Source organism: Hippoglossus hippoglossus, chromosome 7 (genome assembly GCF_009819705.1).
Source record: "Hippoglossus hippoglossus isolate fHipHip1 chromosome 7, fHipHip1.pri, whole genome shotgun sequence".
Classification (NCBI taxonomy): domain Eukaryota; kingdom Metazoa; phylum Chordata; class Actinopteri; order Pleuronectiformes; family Pleuronectidae; genus Hippoglossus; species Hippoglossus hippoglossus.
This window is the reverse complement of record NC_047157.1, coordinates 17,626,467-17,652,608: the sequence shown is the minus strand read 5'-3', so window position 1 is coordinate 17,652,608 and position 26,142 is coordinate 17,626,467. Positions and strand designations below refer to the sequence as shown.

The following is a 26,142-nucleotide window of genomic DNA, read 5'->3' as shown; positions in this document are numbered from 1 at the left end:
AGTGCTTTGAGGTAAGTAATGGAGACATAGATTATGTACAGTTAAGGTGAATAAGAATATATGTACAGGACCAGGTAGCAGCAGATGAATAAATACTATAGTATATGAATAAATGTATATATATATATATATATACAACTGATGTGTAATAGATGAATAAATATAGCAGCGGATAAGTAAATCTAAAGCAGATGAGTAAGTATAAGTATATAGTAGCTGTGTGTAAAAAAGTTATGTTACCTTTGCAGGAGGGGTGGGGGGGCTTTTACACGTCTTAGCCCAGGGGCCCGTTTTTTCGTCATCGGTCCTTCGGTTTAAATATTCTTTATTTCTCCTCTTTATTTCTCTTCTTTATTTCTCCTCTTTATTTCTCCTCTTTATTTCTCCTCTTTCTCGCCACCTTACTGGATTCACACAGGGGCCAGCCCCCCTCCCGGTCACTAGAGGGCGGTGGAGGCGCGGCTCTGCTGCAGCACTTTAAACCGGATGTGCGTCTGATCTCCGGCGGTAAAAACAGCGCAGTCAACATGGCGTCCTCCATGAAGAAGGCAGCCCACGACATAGAAACTCGAAAGCGAACCGACGATGTGCTTCTATCGGAGGGCATCGACTTCGGCTCCCTGCTGCTGTCTCCGGCCGTGTTGGAAGGACTGTCGGCGGCCGGCTTCCGGAAACCGTCCCCCATCCAGCTGAAGGCCATCCCGCTGGGCCGCTGCGGACTGGGTGCGTTCAGGAAACTCAACTTTATAACTAGTTGTTTATTCAGCTACACATGTGCTGTATTCATTCTGTCTGTGCAATACAATGGTTCATGTGCAAACCATTCACTCTACATATTGTCATACTGCTCATATGTAGCTTGGTTTTACACTGTATGTTTTAGTTTTTATTCCATTCATATTTTTCGATACTCCTTACTCTTTAAGTGTTACTTCTTATTACTTACTGATGCCTAGTTTTGACTCTTGCTGCTGTAATATTGCAAATTCCCTCATTGTGGCACTAATAAAGGATTTTCTTATTTTATACTGTAATATTACACCACAATTACATACTAATATATATATTCAGATAACATGTATCAGACCTACATGATTGAAAACTTGTGTATTAATCCTCTTATGTGTACTGCATGGATGGCATCAGTACATTAGGTGTAAATTAAATAAATTAACATCAGCCTAATTTACTAGAAACAGTGTCTGTTAATCTGGATAATCCACAGAACAAATCTTTTCATTGGGACTATTTCCAAGTAGTTTAAGTAAAATGTTTGACAGCACAGTTATGTTGTAAATGATAAAAGACCAGACACCATTGAAAGTCACACACACATTATTATTGGTGTTGATGATAATAACACAATAAAGCTTTACACTTCGTATGTCAGCAGAAGTCATTTCCTTTCACACTGTTGTTACATATTTGACTTGTCAGACTTTTTGTGGGGGTTGTATGAGATACAGTGATGATGAAAATGGTGATCACTACAATTGTGAACATTATTGACATCACAAATATTAACCATGTTTCAAAAATGATTATTTCACGAACAGAATGGATGTTACATTTTCAGAAGAACCCCTCATGACATGAAGCATCGCTATTGCCCCCAATCAGCTTTAAGCAATAGTGTCAGTTAAAATTGTGTTTGTGGTTATTCCGACAAATTTGTGTTAATCTCACTCTGTCCAACCGCTTTTGCAGATCTGATTGTACAGGCCAAGTCTGGTACGGGAAAGACGTGCGTGTTCTGCACCATCGCCTTGGACTCGCTGGTCCCGGAGAATCCTGCGACTCAGGTGAGCGATTTCACTTCACTGTGGAGATCAAGATGATTTGTGGAATCCTGAGAAATGTACCTTCTCCCCTTGTACATGTTGGAGTTTATGGATTTGGGAGGTGGAGATGGATAAATGGATGTTGACATGGAGTTCTAGTTGAGGCCCAGAATTTCTTTTTCTGTTCTTTAATTATCAGTCTTTAGGTATCTTCAAAATGATAAGCGTGAGCAAAAATAAGTTTTATTTTGTAGTTTACCACTTTTATTTTATAACTAACAACAGATGGTCATGAGCAGTAATCACTTTATGTTTGATCTTTGGTTTTAATCTGATGAGTTTAAGCTGCTCAGTGTGAAAAGTATAAAATCAGACGGTGATTGATAAAGGAGACGTGCATCTGGCTTTGTTGATCAACTGGCTGCTTTCTAGTGCAACATAATCTTATTAGCTGTTTGGTATTACTGACTGGGAACCTCCCAGCACCTGTCTCTCTTTAATCTGGTCCCAATTACTCTATATGTAAGTGGTTATTGACGTCTAACTTTCTCAAAATAAACCTTTTTTCTTCCACAGGTTCTCGTTTTGGCTCCGACACGTGAGATAGCGGTGCAGATCCACTCAGTGGTGATGGCCGTGGGCTGTGCCATGGAGGGTCTGCAGTGCCACGTTTTTATTGGGGGCCGACCCGTAAGTCAGGACAAACCCCACCTGAAGAAGTGCCATATAGCTGTGGGGTCACCAGGTACGAGAGGCCAGTCGAATATTAACAGATGGCCGTAATCTGTTTATGTAAATGTCATGCTGTTATTTGTGTTTTGTGACTATGTTTGTGGTCACGTGCACAGGTCGTATCAAGCAGCTCATCGAGTTGGGCATGTTGTCCACCTCCAGCATCAGGCTGTTTGTTCTGGATGAGGCAGACAAGCTCCTGGAGGAGGGCAGCTTCCAGGAGCAGATCAAGTAAGATAGACTCAGCCATCTATAATCGGATATACTGTATAATACTGCACATTAACAAACCCACACATGCTGAAACTCTCCACTCTCTACTCTACTTGTCATTTCCCCTCAGCTGGATTTTCTCCTCTCTGCCTGTGAACAAACAGATGCTTGCTCTCTCCGCCACCTACCCAGAATCCCTTGCACAGCACCTCACCCGCTACATGAGAGAGCCCACATTTGTGCGACTCAATCCCGGTGACCTGGGCCTCAAAGGTAAAACCCTCTCTCCTGAGGGAGATTTTAAACAGAGACTCCTTCACTTTGTTAGAAATTAATTGTGGAAAATAGCTCCTTGTGAGATTAAGGAAACAGGCCTTGATATTCATAGACCTCAGAGACTGTATAATCAGTTGACGTTCTACTTGGATTAATGCTCCTCCGTGTATTTTGCCCTTGTGCGGCCCCTGGCAGGTCTGAAGCAGTATTACAAGCTGGTGCAGTCCCATCCGTTACCTCACAAGGTTTTCCAGGAGAAGGTGAAGCACTTAATGGAGCTGTTCAGTAAAATCCCATTCAACCAGGCCCTCGTGTTCTCCAACCTACACACAAGGTAGCACATTATTTATTTATTTATTTGTGTGTGTGTGTGTGTGTGTGTGTGTGTGTGTGTGTGTGTGTGTGTGTGTGTGTGTGTGTGTGTGTGTGTGTGTGTGTGTGTGTGTGTGTGTGTGTGTGTGTGTGTGTGTGTGTGTGTGTGTGTGTGTGTGTGTGTGTTGGAGAAACAGTTACACATGTTGGATTTACTCCTCAGGGCTCAGCACCTGGCAGACATCTTGTCCTCCAAAGGCCTACCTGCTGTTTGTATCTCAGGTGAGATATTTTTGAGCAGTGAAGTAATTACATGTTAATCAGTCAACAGAAAATATATGTATGTAAATTTTGATAAATGATTAATATAAATAGTCTAGCCTTGTATACATTTGGAAATAATTCACTTTTAAATCTTAGTTAGGAACGGTTTGGAGGTCCTGCAGGTTTTTTACATTTCTGACTTTATTGAGCAGACGTATTTATGAGGTGAATCATTAATTTCGTTACTATTATTTTCATTATAGATTGTCTGTCTTTATCATCTTATCTTTTTTGTCTTGATTTTAATGATGGAAACATTTGTTGGATAAAAATGTTCACTACAATTTCCAATGTGATTCTGTGAAATTCCTTTTGTCCGAGTGAAACTAAAAGCCCCCAAACCCCAAGAATAAGACAGTTCTCACAACTGAGAAACTGAAACCAGAGAAAGTTTGACATTTAACCTTTGGGAGAGAAAGATTATTTTATCATTTTATAAGCAAATACTGCTCTAGAATTTGTCTGATTTCTCTTTAGTGAAAGACAGAACAAACATAGTTTCTTTTATTGCTGTCTGTCTCAGCAGAGTAAATTCAGTTGATGTGATTTAATGTGACGTGTGTGATGACCTGTACAGGAGGTCTGAGTCAGGACCAGAGGCTGGAGGCGATGTCCAAACTGAAGCAGTACCAATGCAGGGTGCTCATCTCCACTGACCTGGTGAGATGGACACATCTCATTGCACTGCTTTCCAATATGTCACCCATCACTTGCATTGTCTTTTTGCATGTCCTAAAATTTGTTTCCTTGTTTCCTCTTCCTCCTTCTCTTCCCGTCAGACTTCCAGAGGTATAGACGCAGAGAAGGTCAACTTGGTAATAAACCTGGACATACCTCAGGACTGGGAAACATACATGCACAGAATCGGACGTGCAGGGCGCTTCGGTCAGTCCCCAAAACAGTTTGATTGAGACAGAAACCAGACATCAGAGGCAGCACTACTCAGCATTTTCACCTTTTCACATCATCCTGTCATAGAGACCAGCTAACTGATGACACTGCAGGAGTGTTTGAAGAGTCGTTGCATCATTATTGAGTCTGTCCTCTGTTAAGATAACTTTCTGTTGTTTTCAGTTGGACTAACTTGACTCAATAGCCAAACTAAAACAGCGTCAGGGTGATTCCTACTTACAGTTAAATAGAAAAGGCTTCATTTTGTTGCATTTATTTAGCAGTTTTGTTGGTTTATTTTTTCGTTTTTTAAAAGATCATATAGCAACAAAACAAATCCAGTTCAGTGTTGGAGGAATCGGTTTCTCTCCTTGTGGTATGATACCTGTCTGAAAACCTGCAGCACTTTACGTTGCTCTGAATTAGACTTGATTTGCTTCACCAGTTTCCTCTTCCTCTAAATGCTTTCAATACCGATTTGAAGATTAGCGTCATTCTCTGAAGTATTACCAGGTTTGAACCACCTCACAAGGTCATTAGGTTCTTAATCATGTGCTATTAATGGGAATTATTTTGACGTGTGTGTGTGTGTGTGCGTGCGTGCGTGCGTGCACCTGCTGCCCCTGGATACACACCCTCCTTGATCCCTCACTGTAATGTGAATGGGTGCTCATCAGGATTGCGTTTTGTTTGTAGGCACTCAAGGCCTGGCTGTGACCTACTGTTGCCATGGTGAGGAGGAGAACAAGATGATGGCCATTGCTCAAAAGTGCGGCCTGAGTTTGTCCGTATTACCATGTAAGTCGACGCGTCTACATGTTTCATATGCAGGATGTGCATCTCTGTGCTCTTTGTAGACGTATTCTCCTTTTAAATCCAATTCTTTTCTTTACTATTCATGTGGTAAAGTAGTTCCAGTCTCATTTGTCATCTGTCTCTTTAGCCACCATAGAGCCCGGGTTGATGGATGAGCCGTGTGACTGGGATGTCTGCACTGAAGCTTCCACTCCAGGGTCCTTATCCCAGCACGTCTCCAAGACGGAGAAGAAGAAGCGTGTCAAGGCTGACGTCCCTGCTGCTGCTGCCGCCGCCGTCCCCTCCATCGCAGATCAACCTGTCGAGCGAAGTGCACCAACAAAGCCGGAGAGGAGCCAACCACCACCCAGGAGGGGAGCACATGGTGAAGCGACTACGAGGAAAGTGTCTCCTGTGAGTTCACCTCGGGAGGTGCAGACTCGAAAACAGCAGCAAGACGCCCTCCCCAAAATCCCCCCGCTCAGCTCGTTCAAGAGCTGCAGGTCGAGCTTCATGACCTTCGAGGAAGCTGAGCAGGATTTCTGGAGCTTCATCAATACAGGGCTGGGGAGATCAGTGGAGGTCATCAGGGAGTTCAGAGGTCGAGATGTGGACGGCGGCGAGGATCAGAACGGGCACAGAGAGTCCTTCATGCTCCATGATGACGGAACTCAAAGTTTAACACAAAGAACAGAAAGCTGGAAATCCAACCCTTCACGTCCAAGGTCAGTTTCCAGTTCTTCAAGCTCGGACACGGAGGAGAACCAGAAGGATGACGAGACGGTGGGAAGTTTGAATCACACTGGAGGAGGTGAACACAGAGCAGTGACCCAACCTCACACTGATGCTAGAAACACACCAACTGTGGCCAAACCGAAACCAAGGCCCAACGTTTATACTTCTGCGCCCAAAACATATCAGCAGAGGACCTTCGAGTCAAATGAGAAACCTTTGTGTGACTCTGCACCGAGCGTCAGATCAGACAGGGAAGACAATCAGGCCGCTCGCACACAGACTGACAGACATGCATCAAGAAAAGTGAAAGAAGAGTTTGATAAACAGAGCAAGAAACTCTCCGAAAAGATGAATAGAAAGAGGGAGAGGTATGAAGGAGATCAGGAAGAAGAAGAAGAAGAGGAGGAGGAGGGTGATGAGGAGGAGGAGGAGGAGGAGGAGGAGGAAGGGAGTGCTGAAGTTTACTGGAGAACCTGCTACAGAGCCTGGAATGATTACTACGCCTCCATGTCTCCTTTTCAAGCACAAGGTTACCAAAGCTACTACAGTGCAGCCAACAACTGGATGGCAGCTTATCGCATGAACGCTGCCTACATGGAAGAACTCCTCAAACCGTGACTTGTCCTTAACTGTTAATAAGGATTTCTAATGATGACGTTCTCTTGTGTGAAATAAGCCAGACTCCAATGACATACTGTTTGTGTGTTTGTGTGTGTGTGTGTGTGTGTATGTAAGTTCTGCTGCAGGACTTGTGTTATAATTTTTTTTGCACTTCTGGTGTAACACATTGCACTTAGATTTATTTTGTTCAAACCTCCAGAGTACGTTGTGTTTTCATCAGTTACTGTTGAACCTACTCTGTGGAACGGTGGCCCTGGGACGAAAGCACTAACTTTTGGTGTGAATGAAAGTGGATGACGCATTTCTTTCATTCTCTTCATCATCGCAACATAATGCATTCCTCACTTTTTTTCTTTTTACATTGGAGGATTGTTGGGCCTTGATGCTCTGTTCAGTGTCATTGTAGTTGGTTATCATATTGTTCTTCACATGAATACCATGTACAGCACGCCACAGTTCTGTCACTAATAAATGACCAGCATGGAAGATGTGTCTCAAAGCCCTTTTCTGTGATGGGTCTACACATTCACAAGCGATGACACCATCTTATTTCTAACCTGTGTTATGTTTTCACGTCTGTCAGACAAAAACAACTGGATGGATTTCCATGAAACCCGGTGGGAGGATGTGGTGTGGGTCCAGATAACATAGTGAAATAGGGTGTTTTTGTTTGTTTGTTTTACATTTTCACTTTAAATAATATAATAATAATTCATGGATCTTGATATGTCACGTTTCAGAGGCAGATTTCTGCACGTGTACAACTTGATGCAGCTTGTTTGCGCCGCCATACGACTTTGTTAATATGATAAATCTTCTCAACGTCTTCAGAGTATACATGTCACCTCTGCTTTTTATAGAGGAAGGTGAAGAGGGAGGAGGGCAAACTGCTGTTCACCTTCATCTCTTCAACAAGGTCAGACTACTCCTGCTCCTGATTACAGGCCAATCAACCGCTACCGACCATCCACCCAATCAGTGCCAGAGCCAAACAAGGAAAAACACCCTTGAATAAGTCAATTTAAGCAGAGGTCCTCTTCAACTACTCTGTACCATGTGTTCCCTTAAATCAGAGGCTGTGCTGCACACTGCCTTCCACCATGACACAGGTTATCTGGGATGAATGAAAGAGAGATGTCCCATTCAGGGGAGATGATGGACGTTCAGACTTTGTGGAACCAAACAACCTGGCACCGTGACACTCGCGTGGAAGTGTGGTTCCTCCTGTTCAACTGCACAGTCCTAACTCTAACCCTAGTCTTGGGTTTACCCGGGAACCTGTGGGTGTGCTGGTTGGTTTCCAGGACCAAGAGCCTGCAGACCTGCAACAACGCGCTGCTGGTCAGCCTGGCCACCAGCGACCTGCTCAAATGCTCCGTGGACACGCCGCTGCTGCTCTTCTCGCTGCTGCGCTACGGGGGCGGCCGCCGGGTGTCGGTGCCCGTGTGCACCCTGCAGCAGTTCACCTACGCGCTGTGCAGCTGCGTCCAGCTGCTCACGCTGGTCGGCATCAGCGTGGAGCGGTTCCAGGCCATCGCCTTCCCCTTCCAGACCGAGGGCCGGAAAGTGAGGGTCCGCGTCTGGATCCTGTTCATCTGGGCGTGCGGCCTCGTCCTGGCGCTCGTCTCCCTGACTCTCTCCGAGAAAGCGCTGTGTTACATGCTCTGTCGCCCGCACGGTGCCGGCCACGCCGGGGATGCTCCTCGGTACTCGGACCCCTTCGGACCCTACGTGCTGGTGCCGGTGTGGGGACTGTGTATAACTTTGATCGTCATCCACTACGTGCGGATATTCAAAGTTGTGAGGCAGCACCGGAAACAAGTTTTCCACCGGGGAGTCCAGCTGAGGCCGACGGTGTCTGAGGACGTCTGGGCCTGGCTAAGTGGTCCGGCCTCAGGACCGGCTCCAGGGGGCCTGTTCAGCCCGCTGCCGCCCCGCCGCACGGTGCTCCTGGTAGCGGAGGCCGGTGCGCCCTGTGCGCCGGCCGCCTCTGGCACCGGGGGCGCGCCGGGGAGACATCCGCAGATCGTCGGGGCAGTGTGTCTGATGACCCCCGGGGCCAGGGAGCGGGGGAAGAAACGGATGGAGGGGAAAGTGGCTCAGCGTTTCGGTTACATTATCATTGCGTTCACTCTCTTCTGGATGCCCATGGTGGTTATTCTGCTGGTGAAAGTCATCTCTCGGCTGGAGACGGACAGAGTGAGCTGCTTGTTTGTTTGTTGTTCATTTAACATCATACTATCTGAAAAATAGAAATGCAGCACTGCAACATGTAATTCTAACATTTCTTCTTTCAAAAGTGATGTGAAAAATATTAGAAACACTTTTCAAAAACCACAACATCCAAACTAAGTGATAAGTAACTATTACGCAGCTGTGTCTATAACTCTGGAAGTAATGCATCATAGTAGCAGCTAAAAATTAACAAATCAACAGCAATTTAGATGATCAATTAAATAATTCATCAATAAAATGAAAGAGATTTGCTGTTTGTATCCATTCTTTGCAAAGTAAATCTCTGTTTTCAGACTGTTTTTGCAAATTTGCAGATCTTGCCTCAGTCTCAGAAAACTATGATGGAGTATTTTCCACTTTTTCTGTCATGTTAAACGAAACAAATCAGCAAAAACTGAACATTAATCAATTACAGTCGTACCTCATAAAAAACGCTGCTGTGCATAAAGAGACATATTCTGGTTCCCTGTGTCCTTGCACCATCCTGAGCTCTCTGCTGTGTTTCCCCACAGCTGCTGATGGAGCTGGAGACCTCAGCCGTGGTGCTGACCTGCATGCAGGCTGCAGTGGATCCTCTCATCTACACTTTGGTCACGAGACAGTTTCGGTCTGAACTCAGCAAGATCCTCTCCACCATCCCGGGATGTCCACTGAAACCCAGAGCCTGAGGATTCGACTCTTTGATGATGGATGTCTGAGGACACGTGGACTGAAGTTAAATGTACACGAGCCCCCGTTTTGCACACGCTCAGTGGGATTTAGAGGCAGGTGAAGAAGAGAGCCCACAGATTTTTGTATTTGTGGCAGATATAGATGTTTTTATCAGGCGTTTCACAGTCGGGACACAAGACAAGGTCATACATAATATCCAGCACCTGACAAGATACGCACAGCAGTAGTCTCAACAACGACAGGTGGCGTAGGAGGGCAAAGCAAAGAGGGAGAGGGAAAACGGACTGAGCCCAGAAAAGAGACAATCAAAGAAGAGTACTTAACACAGAGAGAGAGAGAGAAAGAAACACAATTAAAGACAAGACCTTTTGCATTTGCTGTTTGGAAATAAAAATGCAATCCTTTTGACACTTGGAGCGGAAATATGCTTAGATAATAAGTCAAACTGTGTCATTTTCAAAGTGCAGCTGACACAAAACAACCTGTCCAGAAACAGGGAAGCGGGAAATAAATGGTGGTTAATCACGGTCCTATAGCAAATAAATAAAAAATAGAAAATTCAGGGAACCTCACTTGTGCCGTTACCTACGTCACATCCTCATAGTTTTCCATAGACTCCAAATGTTGGACTTGATGTTGTGAATATAAAGTCAATGTCTTTAACCCCCAGTTTTATATTCACACTGGAAAAAACCGCTCTGCCGGCCTGTGCTTGTCTTCTTTTGTTCGCTCCAGGTACAATTGCACACAGTATTTTTTTTTACTTAAACACCAATAATACTGGATCTAGGCAGCTGCTGTGACTGCGTACAGCTCTAAAGTACCAGCAGGAGTACTAAGTCACTACTAGGAATATCAGAAGTAAAACACACCCTGTTCCAACTCAGTGGTATATTTTTGGCTTCTTTCTTTGGGGGGTTATACTAATGTCGGGATCAGAGTGAACACAACGGGGGGTAGTCTAAGTCTTGTGTCGTGATGCACTGATATGCTATATACTTCCACACGTGGGTTGATACGGTGATGATATGCATAATTCTAAGTCTTAGTACAAATGCATGTGTAAAATTGGTTCAGCTTTTCATTTATCTCCACCTGAAGGAAGTTAAATACTTAAGAAAACAAACACCATGGTGCGTTTTGTTTTAAACGCACACTCTATTTCCACAAGAAAAGAAACTTCAGCTACAAATGGGCAGACATGATATTAGACCAATTCCAGTATTGCTTTTGAAATATGCTCTTCACTAATGGACAGTCTGCTGATGCATGGGTGTATCTTTAGCCCTGTCTGTGTGCTCTTAATCAACACCAGCGTCGGAGCGGCGTCGGTTGTTTCGTCTGCTGCGACGGAAGCTGTTCCTCCCAGTTTTTTGGGGGAGAGCCCAGCACAGGTCTCATCCACCTGAACAAAGACCAGACCTGACCGTCTCTGCAGCTGCTGCCCTCGAAATGACATTCAAGATGAAAAAAAAGGCCAACAGAGACTCATCAGCCGGGAGGTTAGCGGAGCCGAAAGGTCAGCGTCCAGAGTTACAAAGGCCAACTTTGATGGGATTCCACGATGGGCGATGCTGAAGTTACAGGGTGGGTCTGTGAGTCGAGAGAACGAGAGTATAGCGCTTGTTTTCGGTGACGAGGGATATGTGGATGGCTCATCCAGTGTCCTCTGTGTCTCCGTTTGTCACCGGGACAACAGACCCTCGCTCCTTTCAGTTGTCCAGAAGATTAACGTAAATAGGATCCTTTGAAAAACACCAAGAAAGACAAAAAGTACAAACACCAAGTTTCCTAACCACATAGAGTACACATACCCAACAGCTTCGAAAAAATGCCCGCTGAGTTTGGGGAAGAAAAAACATTGACAGCTATAAAGACTACTGAAAGCATACTGTTGTTCACACAGGCGGTGGGGACACAACAGGACAACAACGAGAGGAAGAGAGAAAGACAGAGTGAGGGAGAGAGCGAGAGAACGAGAGGACAGCTTCACTGGTTCTGCCAAACAATGGTCAAATATTACAAAATATTCTATTAACAATATTCACAAAGAACCCGGGGTTCAGGACAGATTTGTGTCAGAAACTCTCAGCAGGCGCCTTGTGCTTTTAATTGTGGTGGTTTGAATCAAAAACATTTCATTTTTTTCGTTTTTGGCTGTTTGTTAAGAATTGAGCTGTTTGAGGTCCGTCAGGCTGTAGGAGTCGAATGGTGGAAAGAAAAAAGGGGGCGAGGGGGGGGTGGAATTCAGAAAACTGTAACAGAACTCTCTTTTTTACTGCAGCTAAACAGGCACATGTTGTGTGGAAGGCTTGGAGCTGAGGGTCTCTGACAGAAAAGTGTGCAATGAACCCTTCAGAGTGGCAGCTAGTCAAATATGCCATATACTGAGCCGTAGAGACTTCCAGAAGAATTGAAACACAAGTTTTCAATCGACTGAGACCGACACATTCGCACACAGACGCACACACATCTCCTATCCAAAACGTCACAAATCCTCTATCTAGCAAAAAGTCACATTCATTCATTCACAAATATGAAACTCCTCGGTAACGCCGTCACAGAAACACCGACCATATTTCATCTTGATAGGAATTGTCACACTTGTGGAGTGATATTGGACCAGGAAAGGAACCAGTGGCTTATTTATCTATCGTTGGGTGAGAGGATCAAAACGACACGAAACCAAAGGGCAGGATGAAATCAGAGGGGGGGGGGGAAAGATTCTGATAACGTGTTGCATTTTTCTTTATGTTTGAGTTTTCTTCCCTTTTCCTTATTTCTCCTGCTGGAAAAGTGTCAAACTGAAGTGAAAATCATAAAAAAGGTGCTTTGTGCACAGTGACACATGACGTACTCTGGGAACTCATCTCCGACACCTTTGGAGGCGAACTCTCACCTGCCTCCTCAGCTAGAATGACACCTTAAACATAGTCTTTCACCCACACACACACCCACACTTGCATACGCGCACACATGCATGCCAACCACTAACATGAATATACTGTATCTAAAAGCCATCCTCCGTCAGTACAGGGAGTCCATGTCGTTACAGTACATGACCAGCAGAGGGCAGGCTCCACCCCAGCTAGGATTCTCGGATGCTTTCTCCTGTCATTCCCAGTCCTCCTCTGTCCCTCAGTCTGTCTCAGTGAGTCTTTATCTGTCTTTCTGCACGGCGGGTCTGCAGCTCCAGTCTTCACAGTGCGGACACCTTCACAACGTTCTGGTAGGTGGGGCCCGCTGGCAGGTGAGCGTCGCCATCAGGGGTCGTCACGGGCGGTGTGGGAATGCTGATGATTGCTGTGGTGATCTGGCTGCTCTGGCAGTTCAGGGGTGCTGGTTCGTCCACGCGCATGTTCAGACTGGAGCGACTGCACATCAAAAAAAGAGCACAGAGAATCAAGGATTAGGATATTAGTGACTTATCCAGAAATCCCCATGTCACAATCCTTCAAATCAACTGTCCCAGTGTAACAACAATGGGACTCCGGTGGAGCCAAACCCACAGCTGCCTCACTGCCTGATCCGAATGGTTTGTCTTGTAAGTAGGAAGTAGAAAAAAGGAGAGGAGACAGGTGGAGCTTTACTTGTGTTCATAGCTCAGCGCTGACAACCGACACTGTGACAAAGTGAACATTACTATTCTGAAAGTGTACGAAAAAGCACGCGCATCAAAACTTGGTGGTTAAACCCAGACAAGAAATGTGGAAGCTTCTATAAACTTTTTTAATTACGTCCAGTAATTAAAAGGGGACGGAATTTAAAAGGTTTATAGGAGCTTCAACTGGTGTGCAGACATTTCTTCTGTTCTAACATCAGTGGTCACAATAACCACTGATTGTGAATAATATCATTGGGATGCTGGAGGTGTCAGACCCACTGAGCGTCTCTGCAGCTCTGCTCAGCTTTCAGCTGCTCATGAATTGGTTTGCAGCCTTTCCCAGTAAACAACAAGAGAGTCAGAGTAAACATTGGCTGGTGAAGAAATTTGAGAGGCTCTCTGAATAAACATGTTTTCCTCCGTGTGGAGTTTGTGGACTGAACCAACGGTGGAAGCTGCATAAATATTTGGCGTGCAGTTGTCGGATGGCCGAGAAAACAACTCCATCGGGATTCTCACGTTGCTCGGTGTCGTCTGGGCGGGTAAGAGGGCAGTTGTTTGCAAACTGGTTAATTCAACAGCTGATGATGGACGACTTTGTTCTGTTGCTGATGACTAGTTGTCAAAAATCACTTTATAGACCGATTTAATTTCAGCCTCTAACCAGGTTATGAATAATCCTGGGAAAATAGAGGTTAAAATTCACTGTATTACCTCACTCAGGGCAAAATACCCTTCCTAGCATTCTTAGATAACTAAAATATTATATAAAAACAAGTGAATCATTGAGGTAATGTTGTGGGGACAATCTGACAGTAAATTAGCAGCTAGTTGTCGGTTGTCATGAGTTACACAAAAACTAATTAGGCTAATTGTAGCTGGTGATAGAAAGACTTGATCAGTCGCCCGTAACCATTACTCCTACGTGGTCAGAGGGTGAGATACCAGGATGCTGCACTGCACAGTAGAGATTATGAAATCTCTGAGAAAAACTAATTTTCAGTGGATGTTTTCTCGACTTTTGTCTGAACACGATGCGACAAAGTTTTGAAACAAAGGTGTTAAAAAACTGTTTTGTCAAAAATCGAATTCAGATTCCCCCAAAAAATGGTTGAGGGCAGTAGAAATGGAGACTGCAACTCTTTGGCAAATCTGATTTAATACACAACAGTGTATAAGTAAGCGAGAGTGTATATTTCTTTAAAGTGATTTCAGAAACACCCCAGCACACAAATTGAAGGATATTAGAGTCTTTTTGTTTCCATCTGTGGGGAATCCTGATCTCACCTGGTGCTGAGGGGCTGGATGTGGATGGTGCTGAGCTCCTGCAAACCTTGTTGGTGCGTGTGCGTCAAAGGCTGCATGTGCGCTGGGCCGCTGGCGTTCTGTAAAGGGGTGTGGTGCTTCTTGCTCCGGCGGGTGCAGCAGGTGCCCGTCACGCCTTCTCGGCTGGAGAGGGAGGGGCTTCGAGATGGGTAGTTTTGCATCCCCGCCTCCAGGTAGCTCTGCTGGTAATACTGCTCATCCACAAACTCGTGGTTCTGGAGATGAAGAGAACGGGACCGGCAAAAGGAACAAACACACAGAGAGAGAGAGAGAGAGTCATGAAAAAGAAGTGACATTTACGTATGTATGTTTATGACTATGTACTGTATGTGATTTGATATAGTTTGTCATTTTCTGCTTCATAGCCTGGGTCAATAACTGCTGAGAATGTGATTATTTTTTATATTGGCGTGTGTGTGTGTGTGTACGCTCACATTGTAAACATGATTTTAGTGTTTTGCAGCTTAGCTCAGAATCAATTCTCCAGGGTCTCAGCTCCTCAAAGCAGCTATAACTTGTATATTAACAATTGATCACATGACTACTTGTACGTGAAAAGGGCGATGAGCCCAATTTATCACCCAAATCGGAGCATCGCATCAGCCCGACTGAGCTTTACGGTGTCTTCCAGATTATTGTTCAGGTTTGATGGCCCACGGCTGTGTTGGTTCACTCTCCCCTCTCCCAGTGGAGCTGTTTGTTGGCCACGACAGTGAAAAAGCTCCAAACAAACACTGTATGCACTCTACCTGCTCCAAACAGCAGTCTGACAAAGATAGAGACGTGCTGGAGAATTGAGCAGCAGCTAAACAGAGATGATTTCTAATTGCTGGAGAAGAAATCAGAGCTGAAATGGGAAAATTGGGCAAAAATTCAAAGCAGGTGGATAAACACGACTGTAAATTAATTCATGTGGTTGCGTGTTTAAAATTTGCGAGTATTTGCGAAACAGGTTTTTTATATCAACTTTAAACATAATAGCATGACTGTTTACAGCTCCGCAGCCAATGAGGATTTGTTTTCACCCTCGTCACATTTCTAGCAGGATTAAACAAAAACCACTGAATGTGATTTCCACAAAACTGGGCAGAAGGATGGAAGAAAGAGCTCATTAAAGTTTGCCATGGATCCTTATCATTGGAGTAAGGGAATAACATGTGCAATTTGGTGTAGATCCAAATAAAAATCTGGATCTAGTGGATTTAATTGTGCTCTCTTAGGGGGACTGGCAGATTTATGAGTGGTAGGTTTCAAACTGAACTTCTTGTCGTCCATTTTCTCACATATGCATATATATGTGCATATGACAGCTTGGGTGTGTGCATGTGCAACAGTGCATGCTAGACTCTTCCATTTGTCGTGTGACGAGTTGTGTCAGGCTGAAACAGACGTGTGAGTGCGTCTGTATCGCATTATGACACAGATGAGTGTGTGTCATAAGGGAAAATGCAGTGTTCTGGACATCGCGCCACATTGAGCTGCAATTGCCCATGGACATATAAACACTGTAAATCTATACACATTACGCCCGGCTGTCAGTTACTTCCATCTAATGAGCTACAGCCGGAGAGAAATGCATGGATTTATATGGGGCTTTATGCTGATGTTAAAATAATATTATAAAATTTGCACAACTGAAAACAAATGTGTGTGTGTGTGTGTGTACTCACAGTGGTTTTCTCCAGACAGTGCAGCAGGTGGTGGTGCTGGCTCTCTAATAGAGAAGTCGACTTACTTAACCGCTGCTCCTCCTCAGAGTTCTGTAACACACACACACAGAAACACACACAGACAGACACACACGCACACACACCCACCCAATGAGTACTCCTCCACGTTTTTCTTTTAGGATGACAGTAATCAGATGTGGGAGGTGCGCGGCCGGCAGCTGTCTCAGTACCTGATCTGAAAGGTTCATCTTGTATGGAAGTTGCTTCGGTTGGAGAGGAAGACAAAAGGAGAACAGACAGGTATGATTTTTAATGGTGTTCATAGTTTGAGCGTGGAGAACAGACGGCCTTCAGGGCCGCAGCGATGCCAGTCAGACACAGGGAACATTACCATTCCTACCCTGAGAGGCACGTCCCCTAACATCAACGGAGCCAGTGCATTGATCTGTGCTGGAGGGGGGACTTCTAGCACAACTCACCCCTAATGGATATACAGTATCTACAATTCATACAAGAATTTCCACTGTGGCATTTTGCCTCCGTCTCTGCGATCGCAAAGGCTGTAGCTACAGGCAACTTGTTAATGGCTTGTTTTCCATATTCCTTAATTTCTATGCTATGACCCGTTTATTTGTGTGTGTGTGTGTGTGTGTGTGTGTGTGTGTGTGTGTGTATGTATCTGTGCGTGAACAAGTGGGTGATGTTTCTAGTTCTGTGGTGGTTGGATTACGAAACTCATTTCTGGGCAGTGGTGTGGTGAGTCAGAGAATAGGATTCTTATGGACTGTTGTGGATCCTCTAAGAAAGTGTAGAGATCCTACAACAACATCTAAAACCACATGCGATTGTTTATACTCTGCAGTTTGACGCTTGGATTTTTCAGTCCGTGTGTTTATTTAGTTTTATTAGTCCAATAAATCATTTTACTGCCGGGCCTTAGGGAGGAATTAAAGCTTGTGGAAAATATTTCCTCTGTGCGTATAAGAAGTTTTATATTCAGAAACATAAATCTTGATATAATAATACAACGAGGCTTTTAACACTCTGCTCTTCATTCACTCAGTTTCCCAGGTAAAATTCTAAAGAGATGCCTTTAGATTATTAAAATATTGCTAACACGATTTAAAATTTAATACACTTATACATCTAACATCTCAGCAGGGTTTCCAGGGGAGCTATCATACATGCAGTAGAGATTATTCTGCATTATTGTCATAAATATTGGCCATAAAAGCCTTGAGCTTGCGCTCGGGAAGATCAGTTCAGTATATTGCAGAATGCCGCCGCTGTTGCTTTCAGAAGTACAGCAATGTTTCACATATACAGTCTTTCAATGGGTTGCATCAGTCTTTCCCTTCAGAATCCATAGTTGAGTTGTTTATAAAAAAACAAAGCCCAAAAATATACTGCCCTGATCCTGAATGCACGACAGCACCGCCGGAAGGCAACTACATCGCCACGTTTGAGGGATTTGTGGTTGCAATTTTCTGTTTGTTGGAAGCAGAAACTTCTTTGCAGAGAGGGTACGAGGCCGCTCACCTGTGCTCGCGCTGCACAGAAGTGTTTACGCAGAGTTATTTCTGTCTTTCTCTATACATACGACTGCATTGCCCATACCAGCAGTCTTTCTGGAGGCGGCTATGGCTCACCACCCAGGTGGCCGCCATACTGTGGTGAGTGGAAACAGCTTGATCGGCCGAGCGACAAATCACACTGAGTCGCTCTGCATGGTGCTGAAAATGCTGTTAGTAAATAGCAGCCTAAAAAATTACACTCAATTTGGACAACAATTAACGTTTGGTTGTGCCGGTTCACGTCTTCATGCAAACTGTTTTGGACACAAAGAGTCACCGCTGATGGACAGAGCTCGACTGTGGCAAATCTCTAAAACCCAACTGACAAACAAATGTGATAAAACACAGAAAACACATTAAAGAAAGAAATGAAAGGTGCATTTATCTGAGCAGACAGCGCAGGAGAGCGACTGCTCATGAATTTAAATGACTATCTCTGCAAAGAAGTGAAAAAGTCTTCAGATGCTGATAATGTTGCATTTAATTACTTTTGAGCTTTGGCTGCACAATGTGGAAAAGGGAGGAAACTATTTTCTTATTATGTTTTCAATGGCAGATATTTGTGATTGTGATAACGACTTGGGGCTTTGTGCGTTATACACTAAAGAAAAACCTGCACTGCTCTGCAATGTAATAATGTTCCCTAATCCATACTTAATTATTTCATTTAAATTTAATATTGGCTGTGGTACTCTAAAGTAAACAAAATAAAACCACACCTTCTGGGGAAACATCATCACTGCAGTACGTTGCCTCTTAACGCAATAGAGAGAGAGAGAGAGATGCACATATAGCGAGAAGGATGGGGTGGGGGGGATGAAGCACTTGTTTTTATTTTTGTGCCGTGTCAGCCCCAGGCCACTATAGTGCCTGTGAACCACAACATTTTGGCGATGCATGGAACATCCCTGAGTTGTGTTTACATTTCCTGCTACATCGCCCCAGGCCCGCTCCTCAGATGGGCAGCTGGGCTCGGGATGCTCACATTATAAAAATGTCGCTCCGACGATGAGATCACAGTAAGCTGCTCTGATGGGATGCCGGGCGCATTCTAAGAAGTGATAATTAGAGGATGGACAAGCGCTGGGCCCACATCCAATTACTCAGAAATCCTCAGAACTTTTTTTCCAAGTGGTTGCAGATGTCAGGCTTTCTGTGTCGTCAGTACAGAAGACGTGAGAATGTGAGGGTACCGCGTGTGGCTGACACCAGCGACGCATCGGTGGTCTCGGAGGCTTTTCTTACCGTGAGCTCTAGGACTTCGTTGAACAGGCCGTTGCGCTTGCTGTGGAGGAAGGCGTTGGAGCTTCCCTCCTTAGATATTCGTATCCTGGCCAAGCGGGCTTTCTGCAAAGAGAAAGAGACAACAGAATCCACCTGTTAGTCAGTCAGTGCCTATACCGTACGACCATGTGTCAGAACGACTGAAACATCCCACTCATTTGCCACAGGACTTTCTCGATGCTTCATATTTTAGCTGTGATCTTATAGATCAAATCAAACATGTGCTACTAAAGCATTCACTGTTATCTCCTGTAATATGTTCACTCTAATCCCCTGCGATGCTTATGAATGATTTATGGCGACTAGACGTCAGAACATTCATTGGGTTGAAAACCAGCTAGGGAGGCAGCCAGTGGAGCAGGTAGGAATTAAGCAGCTTAAGTGTCATTCTGTGTTCAAAATAGAGAATTCAAATTATTTGGGCTGTTTTATGTGCTGCTTTGTTCAGTAAATGAAATCACGGCGTCCCGGCCCATAACGCTCTACAGCTTCACACCTGAGCCGCTGTGCAAGCGTCGGCTGAAATGCATCTTTACTTGTACAGCACAGTTAGCGCACAGACCAGTCTCTTTTTCCTCTCCTTTTCTCTCACGCTGTCAAATCTCTCCTGTGAGGCAACAGGGATGAAGAGGAGAAGAGAAGGAATACGAGGAAGGAAGTGAGATCTTTAAGCATCAGTAGCTTTGACACAGTGGAAGGATTCTGCTGCAACATCCTGTAACTGAAACATGCGTGAAAACGTCTGTGTACAAAATCCTGTGATGAAAATGTGTCACTGTACCCAGAGCGGCTGCTCCTACAGGACAGTGTAATCACTTATTTCTCGAAAGTCCTGCCATTTTCTCATCAAAGTCAACATCTGTGTGTCGGGCTCGGTGCAGCTACAGCATGTGTGTGTGTGTGTGTGTGTGTGTGTGTGTGTGTGTGTGTGTGTGTGTGTGTGTGTGTGTGTGTGTTTCTGTTGCATCGCCTTCTGCAATTTAAAAATAGAATGATGGATTCATTGAAGGGAAATTGCTAGCAGGAGAATGTGAGCTGTGTTAAATGATGAGCAGACACACAGCTCGTTTAGTAGGGGGCCCCATGCACCGCTGGGGGGTTAATTGAGTGTGCGGATGTGTGTTTGCACATCTGCATGTGTGCTAAAGCATGCGCGCCACGTCTCCATTGCTAAAATTTCCATACATATACATATGAGCCACATAGAGTGCAGCAGAGGTACCTGGCTCAGTGAGAGTATGGTAATGTATGGTAATTCGAGCTCATCCCCGGACTTGAGTTTCATTTACAACATGGTAATGTTTGTTGACCCGCAGGTAGCTCACGCTGGGATTTCGTAAAGAGGAGCAGGGGAGATAAACAATGCCTGTGAACGCACATGTGAAGAGTGGCCAATCCGCTGCGCTCTGGAGCGTCGACAGCACAAAATCAAGTTTTACTTTCTGCTGTTCTCCTGTTCTCCTCCATCTTTCTGTCTCTGTTGCCCTCTCTCCCCGGCTCCGCTTGGTAAGTTCTCCCCAGCTCTGTGTGCCCTCGCACTCTAACACCTATGTACGTTTGTGCTGGCACAGCAATCCCACAGGCCTTTGGGGTGACCCCTCTTCATGTTCTGACATTGTGTTCAGCCACTGGGATCGTCTCTCTGGGGCCACCACGCAAACAGGAGCGTGTGACTGTGGCGATGGTTGCCAGGCAGCGCAGGGGTAATGGAGGGGATGTTAAGAACATGTCCTGCTAGATTGAATCTACTTCTGCAGTTCTCTGATAGGTTCCCGGGGCCTCTGGGACCCAGGCGCTTGTGTCTGGGGCCCATCTGTGTGTCCTTTCAGGCAGAGCCCCCGCTCGACAGATTGAGCCGGAATTGCTGCTGAAGCATCATTGAGAGGGCAAAGGAAACCATGGACACAGGCCTTTCATTAACACCTACACATGCACAGAGGACCATGTGATAAGTTACAAGGCACTGACACACAAAGCACATCGAGGGAAAAGTGCTCTATCCGTGTTACCATACAGAAGAATTGGAGTTTTTCGCTTACCTGCAGTCAAATATAATCTGAACATATTTTTTAAATGTATTTCTACTCATATCAAAAAAACATGAACAATATGCATGTTCGTGTTTGTAGGATCGATAAGGAGGCTTTGCCAAGGAAGCTGGCATAAGTAAAAAGTAGGCAGCTAATTTGATGTCTATAGCAAGTTGCTGTCTTTAGGCCGATTCATTAATCTGCGTTGAAGCTAGGCTGTAGATACGCACGTAGCCTGCACACGGGGCCGAGCATTCATGTGCGTAGGTGAGTGTGAGTGGCGCTGCAATTACACAGCTGAAACACTAGAGGTGGTAGAGTGTCAATGCGTGTTTTCCGGTTTCTGGTCCGCTTTTATACAAATTCTCTGGCATCTCTGTTTGCTTCGGAACAATGGCCAGCGTTACTAAGCGGATCCTGTTGGAGTTGATAGATGTTGAAGAGCATATCGAAGAAAAGAAAGACGTCGTCCGTGTTCATTTTGTGTCATTTTGGTTTAAATAGGATGGTATCAGCTCCCCCACAAATTGCCCACTGGGTTTGAGAAATTGAGATATTCTTGTGTCTTTAAGGAACAAAGATGGCATTGTTATTAGTTTGTCTGCTTTGCGCAGGGACCTCAGGACCGGATTGTTCAGACGGAAGGTACTAGGATTTCTGAGCTACCTCGTTAATACAGAAACAACAGATCAGAATTTCAGTTTTTCAAGTGAATACAATACGCTTCCAAAGACTTTGACTTAGTAGCTTTTCAAAATTTTTAATAATCCAACACCGGCCAGTGGTGAGTGTGATGCTCAATATCACTGCTTGAAACAGTCCAGATGTTTTCACACTGACATGAGCCAGTAAACTGATCCGAACCCTGTTCTTCCTCTTTGTTTCTGTTCTTCCCGCCACAGAGCCACAGTTTAGGATCAATCACACTTTACGGATTATAGCTATAGGATGCAAGTCTGCACAAATGCTTCATTTTAACATCATGTGCCTCCAGTTGCGGGATCTACACTTGCATATCCTCAAATTATAAAAAAAACTAAAAACGCTACATATCCACTTAGCTCCCATGACTTCACCGAGCATTTCCAGGGAGTTTTGTTAGAAGTAAATTTGTTCCTACTTGAAAGCAAAAGTTAAAAAATTCACAGCACCTTGTGAGCTGCAGCCTTGTCAGTCTGCCTGTATAGAATTTGGATGAGTGAAAAAGTGGAGCATTCGAGCTGCGAGACCAGATTAGGTTCTGCCTCAGGCCTGCCTTTGAACCATACAAGTGAGAGGGGAGAACATCTGATGAGAAAGCACACCCCCCGCACACACACACACCCACACCCACCCACACACACACAAACACACACACAAATGGCCACGGAAGAGTCTCATTTTGTTCTGCACCTGCCGCTCAACTGAAGAGTTGCTTTTATACATGCTGACATTTCTGCCACAAGCAAATAAGTCAGTAAAATCCTCGGAGGTATGTCGCCTTATGATAACACACACTCACAGAAAGAAAGAGAGCTGAGAGAGAGAGAGAGAGCGGAGAGAACTGAGAGAGAGAGCTGAGAGAGAGATGGAGAGAGGGAGAGAGAGAGAGAGAGAGAGAGAGAGAGAGAGAGAGAGAGAGAGAGAGGGATAGAGGAAATCAAATCCTCCGGCACCCCGGACCCGCGGAGACCTGCCTGCCTCTGTAGGAAAGGCGGCTTAACCTCGGACTAACACCACTCAGAGACAAAGACCTTTGATCATAGAGAAAAGTACGGACGAGCTGCAGCCATGTTGGTATTTAGGATGTCATTCTTAAGGACGGCACGACTCTTGACCCTCCTCAGTGAAGTCCCCTGTCAACATTCCTCCATCCTTACGCTTTGTCTACTACTTTTTTTGCAACGTGCAGACTTTATTGATTGTCTAGTTGGGGGGAAAACACTCTCAGCAAGAAGTCATCTCAACCTTTTGACTTCAACCTTCTGAGGGAGGGCGAAAAACAATAGTGAGATGATTTAGAGCAAAGGGAGCAGGAGGAGGGGTGGTGTGTGTGTGTGTGTGCGTGTGTGTGTTGGGGGGGGGTTGTTTTTGTTTTTGTTTTGTTCCTTCCATGTCAGCCTGGAGCCAGTGTAAAGCTCATGAACTGCAACGGACGGAAATTCTGTTATTTACTAATTTTGAGGACAAAATTCAGTCGCTCCATCCGCAGGAAGATTTCATATCAAAGTGGCAAAAAAGGACAATGTAGTAAAATAAAGATGGCAACAGAAATTTTCAATGAGACAAGAACAACAAAGGGAAACAAACAATGCAGAGCTATAGATTCTGCAGCGCGACAACAGAGGCTAGATTCATGATCAAAGACTACAGTATACTCAAGGGTAGTTCACATCATATGTGTTTCACTGAATTATAGAAGACTCCTCCATCAAACAAAAGAGGTTCCACTCCCACGTGAGAACCAACCGGTTTACGTAAATGGGACGGACACATTTCAAGGTACAGATCATGAATGTTGCATCAGGAAGTCACAGCTCTTCGGGAATTAAACATATGTGTGATCTGATGACAATGTCAGAGGGATGACACCGTTTGTCTTTGTCTTTGCCTTTCAAAACAAAAATCCCTGTTGAAAAGACTATTATGTCCCTTAATATGTTACAACGCACTAATTTAGGCTTTGTTCCTACGTTGTAACACACATTAGGCGAAAACATTTCGTAACTTTAGTGTCTCCCGTGTCCCGTATATGAAGTTTAAAAAATTGTAAAGTCGCAAAGTTTGCGAACTTCCCCTGCTCATGTTATAAAGTTTTCAGTGCGGGCAGAAGTTTCTATGGAAAGGACTAATGTTACATTGAAATACGTGTGTCTTTCGCATGTCATCTACATGCCCACGTGATCGCGCTGTATTCTCACATGGGCTCACTCCGACACTCTCCAGAGTTTTCACCTTGGGGCTGGCATTAAAAAACTCCAGAGAATGTCCAGAAAACATACTTGGACATTTGCGTTCTCACATATAGCCTGATCATTTCAGGATATTATCCGGAGTTTAGTGCGTGTCTGAAAGCACCTTAAAAGATGTAAATAAAGCGATAGTTCCATAATGAATGAGAATAAACAGTTTCTTGGAATAGAATTAAAGCGTGACGAACAAAGTTCAACACTGAACTACAAAATCGAAATCTTCTCTGCAGTCGGGAGCTCACGTTGAAATGTTGCATCAAGCACGAATCCAACTTTGCGGATATATTTGCAGAGGCAGGAGAACAGATCCTGCAGCCTACAATGGAAACACTAAGCAGTTCAGTTCATTTTAATACCGCTCTAATCCTTCTCTATCGCTTGCCCTTTGTGATTCTCCATTTAAATTCTGCCCTCTTTAAGGTGCAATAATCTGAATTTGTAATGAGACCTACCTGGGGATATCATTGCCTTTATGCAAATAGGCTCTGCGGAGCAACTAAAGAGTCCCCCCTGCAGACTGGACTCTGTGTTTCAGATCACTTAAAGACACTGAAGACTGTAGAGAAACAGGATGAAGAATACGTCCCAGCTGTAGGTTCAGTCTGGCCACACAGCGACTTGTGGTGTCACCATGTATCTCTCCTTTGTACAGTGAGACACATCAGGTGCTGTCCCTCTTGCACCACCCAGATGGATGGATAATTGTAATGGGAGCCCAGAACAGCAAACAATTAGACCTGAACGAAGATGGATGTGGATGGGGCACAGCGTGTAAGGGGAGTGGGGGGGGGGGGGGGGGGGGGGGGGGGGGGGGGAGTGGGGGGGGGGGGGGAGAGGGAGACGACAGGAGGTGAACAGAGAGGGCCGGAGAACGCAGAGGGAGCAGTGCTGCACTTTCTACCCTTAATAATTCCCCCGCCCTCTCCTCCGTCTGCTCTCCAGTCGTCGCTTAACTACTGTGAAAGGCAATCTTGAACGGCTGTCCGATTTTACTCTCAGTTAAACATAACCTTATTCTAAGAAATGGTCCGAGGAACAATGGATTTTCTGTGAAATACAACCACGTGCAGGTCATAAACGCTGAGCACAGGACGTTTTGCTATGGTAAATGACCAGTGACACTTGCTAAATGGTTGGCTTAATGGCTGAGAAGGTCATGTTTGGTTCAGGTTATGGAGCATTAAAGAACAGTGTACATTATGTATAGGGTAGTAATGGGGTACTGAAGGATATGGCATGTCTGAATAATGCTTGGGTGGGGCATTAAATAGTTGTCATTAGCCGATGAAGAGCAGCCCATACAACAATAATGACTCTATCATCACCAGCCACACCGAGGTTACCGTCCTCGTAGTGTGACATACTGTCGTCTGCCCAGCTAGAGTCCAAGAACATTAAATTAATATGAGCTGGGCTGCACTGAGCTGAACACATGTCAATAGCAGTTGCTGCAAAGGGCAGTAAAATCTATTTCACTGGTTTTATATTCTACAGTAAGCATCTCGAACCATGCAAGCTGCAGCAGTATCAAATCTCAGGGTAATCCACCCAATAGCCGACAACAACTTTTCGGTCAAATCACAAATATCAGCTTCATGGGGGTGAGCAGGAAAAGTCAGGGGATGATTAAAGTTATTAGGATTCATCCTCAGGCAGCCATGAGTACAAGGTTCATGGGAATCCATCTGATAGTTTTTGAGATGTTTCAGAGATGGATGGACTGACGGCTTCGTGTGCTGTGGAATGAAATGAGCCCTTTCCGCTAACAACCTCTCAAGCAAGCACGATATTCAGCCTAATTCAAGACATACTCACAAAAGCTTAAATGCTAAGAAACACTTGAATCTGTGGTATAATTAAAGACAGATTGCATCCTCCTAAATATCCTTAAAATGTCACATTTGCAAACGTACAGCTTCATCATCCTTGGCACCTTGATTTGCCGTGGGTATATCCGTCTCAAGGATCAAGGTATCCAGGTGGAATATCACCATGAAGGCAGTAATAAAGGGTTTGAGTCATGCTGTTGTAAAATGGAGAAAATCTATCCGCTGGATGTATGGGTGCCTGAGCAAACAGCTGACCTCACCGCAGGCAAACCAGGGAGGCATTCAAG

General features: G+C 44.7%; 3 protein-coding genes across 6 annotated transcripts in view; 2 read left to right on the top strand and 1 right to left on the bottom strand.

The window, feature by feature from the left end:
* The first annotated feature begins 492 nt into the window (after positions 1-492).
* On the top strand, positions 493-7,166 carry ddx20 (DEAD (Asp-Glu-Ala-Asp) box polypeptide 20). Its single transcript, XM_034591893.1, has 11 exons — positions 493-723; positions 1,708-1,802; positions 2,358-2,526; positions 2,630-2,744; positions 2,857-2,999; positions 3,198-3,336; positions 3,538-3,596; positions 4,216-4,298; positions 4,418-4,523; positions 5,226-5,327; positions 5,473-7,166. The coding sequence occupies exons 1-11, from the start codon at positions 528-530 to the stop codon at positions 6,675-6,677; spliced, it is 2,412 nt and encodes an 803-aa protein (XP_034447784.1). The 5' UTR covers positions 493-527; the 3' UTR covers positions 6,678-7,166.
* Positions 7,167-7,832: 666 nt separating this feature from the next.
* Positions 7,833-9,842, top strand: LOC117764986 (neuropeptide FF receptor 1-like). Its single transcript, XM_034591173.1, has 3 exons — positions 7,833-8,879; positions 9,428-9,638; positions 9,671-9,842. Exons 1-2 carry the CDS (start codon positions 7,833-7,835, stop codon positions 9,581-9,583), a joined length of 1,203 nt encoding a protein of 400 aa, XP_034447064.1. The 3' UTR covers positions 9,584-9,638; positions 9,671-9,842.
* Positions 9,843-12,496: 2,654 nt separating this feature from the next.
* kcnd3 (potassium voltage-gated channel, Shal-related subfamily, member 3) overlaps positions 12,497-26,142 on the bottom strand; it is a 97,311-nt gene continuing 83,665 nt past the window's right edge. For 3 of the 4 annotated variants that reach the window (XM_034591896.1, XM_034591895.1, XM_034591894.1), the window contains 5 exons: positions 19,007-19,108; positions 16,418-16,450; positions 16,188-16,277; positions 14,479-14,732; positions 12,497-12,961 (listed from right to left, as the gene is read on the bottom strand). In XM_034591896.1, coding sequence (XP_034447787.1) covers positions 12,787-12,961; positions 14,479-14,732; positions 16,188-16,277; positions 16,418-16,450; positions 19,007-19,108 — 654 coding nt within the window. In that variant the 3' untranslated portion in view covers positions 12,497-12,786. The remainder of the gene's footprint in view (positions 12,962-14,478; positions 14,733-16,187; positions 16,278-16,417; positions 16,451-19,006; positions 19,109-26,142) is intronic. The other variant, XM_034591898.1, reaches the window with a different exon arrangement.

What these genes read in the sequence shown, in the direction of transcription:
- LOC117764986 (XM_034591173.1), top strand. Translation starts at nt 7,833, where the DNA reads ATGATGGACGTTCAGACTTTGTGGAACCAAACAACCTGGCACCGTGAC. An exon ending in CTCGGCTGGAGACGGACAGA is followed by an intron (nt 8,880 to 9,427) that starts GTGAGCTGCTTG and finishes GTTTCCCCACAG; the next exon opens with CTGCTGATGGAGCTGGAGAC.
- ddx20 (XM_034591893.1), top strand. Translation starts at nt 528, where the DNA reads ATGGCGTCCTCCATGAAGAAGGCAGCCCACGACATAGAAACTCGAAAG. An exon ending in TATAGCTGTGGGGTCACCAG is followed by an intron (nt 2,527 to 2,629) that starts GTACGAGAGGCC and finishes TCACGTGCACAG; the next exon opens with GTCGTATCAAGCAGCTCATC. An exon ending in TTCTCCAACCTACACACAAG is followed by an intron (nt 3,337 to 3,537) that starts GTAGCACATTAT and finishes TTTACTCCTCAG; the next exon opens with GGCTCAGCACCTGGCAGACA.